Below are 10862 nucleotides of genomic sequence, written 5' to 3'. Positions count from 1 at the left end.
AATATCTTGGTACAAGTCTGGCACAGACAGAAAAAATGTGGTAATTTATGATGCAGAATATTAAAATCCCTCAGCATTTAAAACACTGTGTTAACTGTTGTAATAAGGAAAATGTTGCCAAAAAGATAAAAATGTAGATATATAGACTTTAGAGAGAAGAAGATTTAGATTCTAATAGAAGCAGTGGGAGGTGTGCATATCATGTGCTAACATTCATTATGACATTAATATTATTTCTTTGCCAGTAATGGATGTGCCAGTTACGAAATGTTTGGAAAATGCCATGCATTAGTCTAACCACAGATAATCATGTCCAGGCATAGGACTAGAACTACAATTTGCTAAACATTTTAAGGAAAAAAATTTTTTCTTTGCAGGGTTTCCAACCTTTTATTATTTCAAAATATAAAGCGTCAAACTATTTTGTTGGAAGGATATTCAGGTCCGTCGAGTGAAAGATGCAAGTTTCTGCTTCCATCAGCAAAGACAGTTACGCAGTCGCTTGATTCAGTTTTCAAAGACTGTTGGGACGTTTCATGAAGAAAGGCTGAGAAACACTGTGAGCCATGTGGGGATGACATCAGTGCCAGGACTTGAAGTGCAACTGGAAGTGTGGGGCGTTGCTCCCACAATAAAAGTAGAGATTAGGCGCTTTCACAATAACAATCCCTGGATCACCTACATCCTGAAAAACGCTTAATATTTAAAAACAAACCCTTCCAGAGAGCGAGAGAGCTAATGAAAACATCTGAAAATGAAGGTAAGATAGCTCAAAGAGACGTACAAGAAAATGCTGGAAAGCAAGCTACAGCAGAAAAAACTTCACGGTACAGAAACATCAAATAGAAACCTGGACAGAGCCAACCACTAGAACATTATTTCTCTTTTCTAGGGATTAATAAAGCATCTTTCCATTTAGGTCTTTAGGTTTCTAGCTTGATGGCAATCAATAATTCAAAGAAGTAGTTCAAAGCTGATTTATTAGTTTATATTTGGTCCAGTTCATTGTGATACATTTAGGTAAAAAAAGACAACATTCGTATTTCTTACTGCAACAAACTTGACTGTATATTCACATACAATGAAAAAATGAAAGGGAAAAATAATGCTAAGTCTTTATAGAATTCCTGTTTAGAGAAGCTACTTTCATTGTCACATGAGCTTTTCCGTGATCATTCCTTTCTTTTCCTTTGTAAGGTTCATGATGAAATCAAATAGGGGCTAAGTTAGCCACTGTCGGTGGAGTGCAACAATATGCATAACTGAATAAACACAGCTGTGATTTTGGTGATTGCGAAACACCACATGTGGTGGGAGTGTCTCCCTTTGCTTTAATAGTCTCTAGACAATAGGTAAGGTCTATGGCACAGAGGAAGATTTCAAGCTTTGTTTTTGGTGAGACATTACCTCTTGGCTTGATTATTTCATATTAAAACGCACAATCATCGCCATGCTTATTCACAAAGGAGTAAAAGCTGATTCAGGTGCACACAAAGTGAGAAGCATTCATACCACACACTTCCATGATTGTGCAAACAATAAACGCAGATATATATTTATACCCAACCTTTCATCAGTCGATTATTTGTTTGTTTATGGTAATGCTTTGGTAAAACATTGCATTCTGCACAGACATTTCTGCTGTGTTTTAATTCAGTTCAATGAAGCCAACCTGACATCAAGAACCAGTGGCAGGAAATGGATGCAGCTGTGTCTGGGCAAACAAACAGCACTTGAACGCACAGCAAAAACTACCTTCAGCTGCCAGCCGTGACATACTCGTACAATTTTCCAAAGACGTTTCAAGCAGCTGGAAATAAAGACCCCTTTCAGACAAGAGCAAAAGCAGCTGCCTTTAATTCAAGCCCTGAATCCTGAAATTGCCTGGATGACTGAGAATCTACTCCAAAGACAGACAGATGCAGGAGTTCTCCCAGAGAAATAAAGGATTCTCCAGCCATGTTAAACAGCTAATCAGAAGGATCTCTCAATTGTACTGAGTCGGCTAAAAATAAAACATTGTAGAGACCTTATTACACTCAATATACAGGTTTAACCTTTGGCAAAATATGTACAGTCATTCTGTAATAAAGACAGATATTTTCTTTCTAATGTGAATTATAAAGAATTCCACTTTCATCTCTGCAAAAAATCCAAGATGGCAAAGACCAGTACAAACTCATGGCTTTAAAACAGCAGTCCACAAACCAATGGGTGACAACACAGTGGCACAGTTGTTTTTTTTTAGCCATTCTCCACAGCATGGAGACAGGTCCTCCAGAAACATCCCTATTTGTGGCAGAAGGTAGTCATGCAACCTGTCATGGCTGTTCTGATGGAAGATTTAATTGAACCATTTCTTTGGGTGTCCCCTGTGGTATGTACCTCCTTGATCTCCTGAGACATAAAGATTAAAAAACAGGTGATTAAAACCAGTTATATGTTGTAATCCTTGATTGATCACTGCTCTCTGAAATCCCCTTACCTTCGTTGTAGAAAGAAGCAAAGACCGATCACAGAGCAGATTACAACCACTGAACTCAGACTAATGCCCACTACTTTCCCATAGACTGGAAATGAAAGAGAAACATAGATTAAAATTACCCTTTTGCATGTTATTCACAGAAAACTTGGGGCATTTGTCAACAACAAAATGAATGTGTCAAACAGAAAAAGGATTATGATTAAACTCAGAGATTCTGCACTTTACTCTGTGACCTTTAACGTACAATAATCTGTCACCCTTTGGCCAAAGAGTTAATCAGACAGTGGCTTGCTCATTTTTGCTTGAAAGACTAATGGTCTCATGGGATTTTCCAAGTAGAAGAATAATAGCAGAGTTAACAAGAATAAGGAGGTTAACATTACCCTGTGGGGATGGTTCAGTTGAGGTGGGGTTATCTGTGATTGGAGAAAGTGTGGAGTTCTGTGTTGTGCAGGTGTTTGTGGTCTGTGTCAATGTTTCTGCACAGAAACAAAAAACACTGTTGTATTAGAGTTAAATGACTGGGAATTATTTGTAAAAGAATTTCTGCAACAACTAGACTTAAACATCTTATTTACTTTAAATAATTAACAAGATTACATTTTAGTAACATGATGTCTTGAATGTATGGAATATTTTTTTTTAATTATTTTTTATTTAAAGTACTTATTTCATTCTTTACAGAGCAAAAAAAAAAAACAAAAAAAAAAACAGAACACTTGAATAAAAATTAGCAGAAAGAAGAAAATCTTGTATAATCTACCCCTCTCACACAAGTAATTAATAATAGTAAAGTTACCAGCAGAGTTTAAAATAGTATTGCTTCTATCTAATTGAATCCTCAAATGTTGTCCTTTGGCAACATTTCCCAGTGGAAAGTTGCAGAATTTCACCATAAAATCCCCTTTCAGGGGGGAACTTCCAAGCATCAGCTGCATGGAAGCTGTGGGGGAAGGTGGAGGAAAAAACTCCCTTTTAAAAGAAAGAGATCTCCAGCAGGATTACACTGTAAGGACAGCTCTGACAGGTTGAATTAGTGTCATTTGCTGGATTAATTACCAATTTTATTTATCTATTTTTTTAATTAAAGAACATCTTATTTGCAATTTAACAATAAAGATTTAACTATTCAGCTGAAGATAATTATCCATAAAAATCCTTAACCTTAGAGATCTCTTTTATCATGAGGCAGAACTGGTTTTAGATGCAACAGTGACTCTGAATAAACAGAAAACTCTGTTAAAGCTGCCACTGAGACTTTAAAATCTAACAAACTGGTGCATTTTACAGCTCATATGACTTGTTTTTAGGTTTTCTAGGACTACTGTACCATAGTTGTCTTTCTAGCTTTTTATGCTGATTTGATGCACGTGTCTTTACCTTGTGGGGTTGGCTGTGTGCTGTTCATTCCTTCATATTCTGTGGTGCTTAAACTCCAGTTGGTCTGCAGACTGGTGGAAGTTTTTGCTGATAAGACAAGAAGTTTACTTACACTTTTATATTTAAAGACAAAATGAGGTCTGCTACTGTTATTTCTTCTACAATATGTTACTACACTGTGGCTTATTTTACCATTATTGGTGATCTAGCCTCCTCATTTTAATTTCCACCTATGATTTCTAACCACAACTTCAAACCACTGGGTTTTGCAGAAGCTTGGAGATGGTAGGTCAAAACTATGTCATTAACATAAATAACTTTAAGTGAAGCAAAGATCTCATAATGCTCTATCAATACTTCTAATTGTTGACATTAAGACATGAATTCCAACTCCATGTTAGTTCCCCTAGTTCCTAATTAACATCTGTAGGGATTGGTTTAGCTAGTAGCTGTGCCTCACCTCACATCATGCTTCAAAAGCTGCCATGATCTTCTCTGCTTTATGACTGATACAGTATGTTAGCAAAAACTTTCCCCCTTAAAGTCAGCATGTCATAGATATATAATTATTTATTACAAATATAATTACTTATTACAAAACAGTTCTTTGGCCAAGCATCGTAACACTGTTGGTCGGACCTAGTCTGAGTAGGACAGATAGCACTTTGGTTGAGGCAGATCTCATATATCTAGAAATATGGTCCAATTTATTAGTCATTCAAAACCATGACAACCAAGAATTGAGATCAGGATGCAGAGTAGCTCCTGCTACCACTCTCCCAAAACCCCAAAACCTCAAAAAACCTGATTACTAAATTAAATTAAAAACATATTGAATTTTTTTTATTTCCTAAGGACATCACTTTCAGATGCTGTGAAACTTCTGTAGACAGTTTTTAGGTCTGCCATTTCTTCTTTTAAATTTAAGCGTCCTGTTTCCTTCATTTTCTCCCCTTAATTTTAATGGCACACAACACACACAGTGCTGTTATATGCTGTTTTCAGCTAATAACTCTTTGGAATCACTTGGTTGGTGCAACTATACTATTTTATGTCCACTAAACTGTTATCTTTGCAGCAGGTTGCTAGTAAGAAAGTCCCTAAAGACACGTTTTACCTTTGGTTGTTCACTAAATTGTTATGTGTAGACACAACCCTGTTTCTGGTGCGGGAGTTTCTCATTAAGATACAGGCAAGTGGCTTCACGACTAAAAATAAAAAGCACATTTTTTTTAAATTAGTCATGTACAGGGGCTGGACTATTCTTGCATGTGATGAGATTTGATATTCCTGCTTTCCTCACATAATCTTTGATGCAACTGTAGCGAAATCTTTCATTAAGCTGGAAGCAACTGGAAAAAACTCCCTTTTAAAAAGAAGAGATCTCCAGCAGGATTACACTGTAAGGACAGCTCTGACAGGTCCAATTAGTGTCATTTGCTGGATTAATTACCAATTTTATTTATCTATTTTTTTTAAATTAAAAAACATCTTATTTGCAATTTAACAATAAAGATTTAACTGTTCAACTGAAGATAATTATCCATTAAAAACTCCTTAACCTTAGAGATCTCTTTTATCATGAGGCAGAACTGGTTTTAGATGCAACAGTGACTCTGAATAAACAGAAAACTCTGTTAAAGCTGCCACTGAGACTTTAAAATCTAACAAACTGGTGCATTTTACAGCTCATATGATTTGTTTTTAGGTTTTCTAGGACTACTGTACCTTAGTTGTCTTTCTAGCTTTTTATGCTGATTTGATGCACGTGTCTTTACCTTGTGGGGTTGGCTGTGTGCTGTTTATTCCTTCATATTCTGTGGTGCTTAAACTCCTGTCGGTCTGCAGACTGGTGGAAGTTTTTGCTGATAAGACAAGAAGTTTACTTACACTTTTATATTTAAAGACAAAATGAGGTCTGCTACTGTTATTTCTTCTACAATATGTTACTACACTGTTGCTTATTTTACCATTATTGCTATTTATAGGACAGCTGTATCAGAAAACATACTCAGTATCTGCTGATACTGAGGAGTCATGCTGAATACAAAAAGATGTTTTTTAGATTTATCATACCACATATCTAATAAAAGCTAAAAACACATGCAATACTGAGTTAGTTTTTGTCTTTTTACACTTGTAAACTTGCAGCATAGGCACAAATTCTGTAGCCAGCTCTACTGTAGTTAATGCTGTTGGTAGTTGTCATTACACATCAACTCCTCTTGTTGCAGCTTCTTTTTTCATTTTGTAAATAAATTTTAAAAAAGTCCTGAAAGGGTTAAAAGGGTTGCATTGTAGGGAAAAAAATCCCCCTCCCTTAGAAGAGGATGATCTAGCCTCCTCATTTTAATTTCCACCTATGATTTCTAACCACAACTTCAAACCACTGGGTTTTGCAGAAGCTTGGAGGTGGTAGGTCAAAACTATGTCATTAACATAAATAAGTATAACTGAAGCAAAGATCTCATAATGCTCTATCAATACTTCTAATCGTTGACATTAAGACATGAATTCCAACTCCATGTTAGTTCCCCTAGTTCCTAATTAACATCTGTAGGGATTGGTTTAGCTAGTAGCTGTGCCCCACCTCACATCATGCTTCAAAAGCTGCCATGATCATCTCTGCTTCATGATAGATAAAGTATGCTAGCAAAAACCGTTGCCCTTAAAGTCGGCGTGTCATAGATATAATTATGGATTTAGGAACTCTTCCAAAGGCTAAACCAACTAATTTTACCAAAGCTTAGTTCAGCCCTAGTATCCTTAAAAGGCTTGCCTTTGTAGGCGGCATGCTTCGAAGCATGTAGCTTATCTTCACCAGACCACAGTTTTAACAGTCTTAGTTTGGAGAATCAGATTTAATCAGGTATCTGAGATAAAGTTTAGAGAGCTACTCTGAACAAGGCCACAAAAAGAGTGATTTTTAACATCTAAAACAGCTCGAGACACAAGTTTTGTAGCTGCATTGTGTATTTTTATACAGCCTCACTTCTGTATCAGTCCATGTTGTCGCATGGTGTTGCATCTTGAACCTTTTTGGAACATATTACTATGTGAATGGTTGAGAAAATGTAAGAAAAAAGTAAAGTACTGTTGATGTGAAAGTGACATGATGTACAAATCCATGGCACAGTATTCACTCCAGCTGCTGTGGCTGTTTGCTTATTCTAACTCATCAAGAATTTTTTTTATTCTTTATACAAAGTAGGGCCACAGTTTATTGGAGGTAGGCTCCTGACAACTTGCCAGGACTTTACAACACCCCACTTCAAATATTCATATATATAATACCCTTTGATTCAGCATTACACTAGAACCAGCCATAACAACAACAAAATAATAATAATAAGAACTAGCGAAATATGTGAAACTTTGTTGATATAAGCAACTTTTTTTCCCGTTAGCCTCTAAATGTTCACATAAAACACACAGTAGGTTGACATCTGCTACAGCTTAAAATCACCGATTAGGCGGAACTAGTACAGCAACAAAATGTGGCATTAGGCTTTTTATAGTTGACCTCTTACACCATTCACCAAAAAATACAGGCAGGTTTACCCATGACACCACAAAGCCGTGACAAACATTGTAACTATAACAGCTACTGTTCAGACCCCAGCTAGGGCTGCACACAGCTGTGTGGTTAACACTGATGCCTCACAGCAAGAAAGTTCTTAGCTGAAATCTCGGCTGATGGTTTTTCTGTGCAGAGTCTAGTTTGTTTAGTAGTATTAAATATTGATTGGTTATTTTATTTATTTATTTTGTGTGTGTGTTTTTTTTGGTCTCACATTAATGCAGATACAGAACTGACTGACTGTAGTGGTAAAGATGGAGTCGTGGGGATATATTTCTGTGACTTTCTTCAGGATCAAACCATCAATAATCCCACTGAGAGAACAAAACTTTAACTTTGTTTACTATACTATTGATTTTTTAAAGAATGATGCTAAATGAGTGCATTTGTTTACACACACCCACACAGTGGTTTAAATATCTTTAAAGAGTCCCATCACATATGCAAGAAATCTAAACTAATAAACAATGTTCTTTCGATACACCAAAACTACATGATTACAAATAGTATTTTGATTACTTACGAGTGCTGCTTGGTGGTCTGGGTTTGTCTGGATGAGCTGAAACACAGTAAAAAAAAGATACATTTATGGCTGATAAGCAACTTAATTAGCTGACTTTCCTAAGCTGGCTGAATTTTCAAGCATTGGGCCATGGAAAAGCATCTGGTCCAATGAGTCTGGCCAAAAAAAATGGTCAAAAAAATTAACAAAACAGTTCTTTGGCCAAGCACCATAACACTGTTGGTCGGACCTAGTCTGAGTAGGACAGATAGCACTTTGGTTGAGGCAGATCTCATATATCTAGAAATATGGTCCAATTTATTAGTCATTCGGAACTATGACAACCAAGAATGGAGATCAGGATGCAGAGTAGCTCCTGCTACCTCTCTCCCAAAACCCCAAAACCTCAAAAAACCTGATTACTAAATTAAATTAAAAACATATTGAATTTTTTTTATTTCTTAAGGACATCACTTTCAGATGCTGAGAAACTTCTGTAGACAGTTTTTAGGTCTGCCATTTCTTCTTTTAAATTTAAGCGTCCTGTTTCCTTCATTTTCTCCCCTTAATTTTAATGGCACACAACACACACAGTGCTGTTATATGCTGTTTTCAGCTAATAACTCTTTGGAATCACTTGGTTGGTGCAACTATACTATTTTATGTCCACTAAACTGTTATCTTTGCAGCAGGTTGCTAGTAAGAAAGTCCCTAAAGACACTTTTTAACTTTGGTTGTTCACTAAATTGTTATGTGTAGACACAACCCTGTTTCTGGTGCGGGCGTTTCTCATTAAGATACAGGCAAGTGGCGTCACGACTAAAAATAATGGCGTTTTTATGAAATTAGTCATGTACAAGAGCTGGACTAAAAAAGAGTAAAAAGCAATTCATGTTTCATTAAAAACTTTAAAATACCTTTAGAGAGTCTGGAGATCTGTTGCTCAAAACCACTTTAACCCATAAGAGCGTGACCTGACATATTTGTCACATACAGTTTCTGAAACATTTTGCTTCAATTTATGGTATAAACTTTGCTCAAAATCCTGTTGAACACAACCTGATACTTGTCTTCTGTCCCCTAATAGATACCCAGAAGCAGAAAACCACATTATAATATTTTTATTATATCACATGGTAATAAATGGTAGATACCCCCCCCCCCCCCCCCCCCCCAAAAAAAATGTTAATTGTTTGTTACATTTGGTTAAAGGGCCAAATAAAGACCTCATATTTAAAAAATTGGACTTTTCTTACCATTTTTTCATGGGTTTGGGCCTTAACAGGTTAAAAGTCAACAAGACAGTATGGCTCCTTGTGGGCTAAATGTAAAAATATGAGGTGTGGTTCAGGTTTTCTACACAAAATGTTGCTAAACTCTTGGTTCTTGCATTGAAAGTTATTTTTTTAGACCCAGTCCATCCCTGCAGTGAATCTAAAAAGGGTTCATCTACTCTCAAACTATATCTTTTTCATTTAATTTCTTTTCATTCCTAACTTAACATTTTATAATCCTGGGGCCTGTGGTTCTGAGCGCTCTTTACTCAGATAGTTATGCTCTGAACATAACTTTAGAATGATGTATAGAAAGGAAAAAGGAATGAAAAATTCTTACGTATACACTCGAGGTTTGATTTGGTCCATGCTACAGTTCCCGAAGTATTCTTGCATGTGATGAGATTTGATGTTCCTGCTTTCCTCACATAATCTTTGGTGCAATTGTAGCGAAACCTTTCATTAAGCTTAAAGCACTTCTCAGTGTCTGGAGGCTCTGTCTGACTCCTTGGAGGAATGGGTGGACATGTACAATTTTCTGGGGGGGACAACAAAAAACAAATTGAAAAAAAAAAAAAACATTAAAATAAATAATACATATTTTACATACATAATAACTTGCAAACAACAAAAAACAAATTGAAAGCATTAAACCTATTAAATTCAATAAATCAATATCACATATTTTTAAAAGTACAATATATCTATTGCTTTTGTGTTTCAGCAGTTATTATTCAAACAAGACACTTCTTAGATATAAAATTATCTTCCAGATTTCAAATCTGATCAGCAATGTTGCGTGGTTTCCTAAAGAAACTACTTATCCCCCCCAGCCTACAGAGCCATACATCGCACAAAATGATCGTTTTCAAACTCTTCCTGCTTCAGTTTTTGTGATTGTGCAAGTGTCCTTAATTCTCGGATCTCTGAAATCCAACATATAGAGGTCCAACAAATCACAGATCTAAACCACAGATCATGTTTCTACAGCGATATTCGATTTATTGGAACTCATAGAGCCAATAAAAACAAGGTTTCACTTTCCTATATTGCCCCGGATATTTTCTTTAAATTCTTTTAAAGAATTTTCTACATGTAAATAAATCTACCTTGTTACGTTATTATTACCAATTAGACTATTGGATTAAGCCAATGTTTGTCAAATGACAAAATTATTACAATAAAAATGGCATTAATGTGGTTTAGTAACATTTAAAGACTGTAAGTTAGAAGTTTGAATACAGCGGACATGATAAATAATCTAGTAAAAAGGTTGACCAAAGTTTTTTTTTTTTTTTCGTGTTGGTCTGCGCATCCCACGTGAAAAAAAATGAGTTTATTTTCCTCTTACCGCCGCTCGAGAATCGCACAATTCCAAGCAGACAAACCATCATAATCCGGATATAAAAAGAGAAACAGTCCATATCCATTTGACAGCTCTGCGGTAAATTAACTGTTTGCTGAATAAACACAGCCTGGTAGAGACCATCGTCTTAGAGGGATTTTCTCCGCAATGTCACCACACACACTTTCGATTTTTACTCTAGCCCCTCCTTTTTTAGATACCTATTATTTATCATAAATCGGAAATCGCCATATTTGTAGTTTCGTTTTTGCAGTTAAAATATAGCTACATTAAAA

General features: G+C 35.9%; 1 protein-coding gene across 4 annotated transcripts; it reads right to left on the bottom strand.

Annotated features, from left to right (window-relative positions):
- Nucleotides 1-420: 420 nt before the first annotated feature.
- il15ra (interleukin 15 receptor subunit alpha) lies at nucleotides 421-10771 on the bottom strand. 4 transcript variants are annotated; one of them, XM_041978116.1, is made up of 8 exons: nucleotides 10573-10768; nucleotides 9562-9759; nucleotides 7969-8004; nucleotides 5644-5730; nucleotides 3866-3952; nucleotides 2869-2964; nucleotides 2486-2570; nucleotides 421-2397 (listed from the first exon to the last, which is right to left on the bottom strand). In XM_041978116.1, the coding sequence occupies exons 1-8, from the start codon at nucleotides 10649-10651 to the stop codon at nucleotides 2322-2324; spliced, it is 744 nt and encodes a 247-aa protein (XP_041834050.1). In that variant the 5' UTR covers nucleotides 10652-10768; the 3' UTR covers nucleotides 421-2321. The 4 variants fall into 4 exon arrangements, with proteins under 4 accessions (XP_041834050.1, XP_041834053.1, XP_041834052.1 ...); XM_041978119.1 differs by lacking the exon at nucleotides 2869-2964 and having other exon boundaries at nucleotides 10573-10771; XM_041978118.1 differs by lacking the exon at nucleotides 3866-3952 and having other exon boundaries at nucleotides 10573-10770.
- Between the last annotated feature and the right edge of the window lie 91 nt (nucleotides 10772-10862).

The sequence above is a fragment of the Melanotaenia boesemani genome, chromosome 23 (genome assembly GCF_017639745.1).
Source record: "Melanotaenia boesemani isolate fMelBoe1 chromosome 23, fMelBoe1.pri, whole genome shotgun sequence".
NCBI lineage: Eukaryota > Metazoa > Chordata > Actinopteri > Atheriniformes > Melanotaeniidae > Melanotaenia > Melanotaenia boesemani.
The sequence above is the reverse complement of the archived record's forward strand: the minus strand, read 5'-3'. Positions and strand labels throughout refer to the sequence as shown.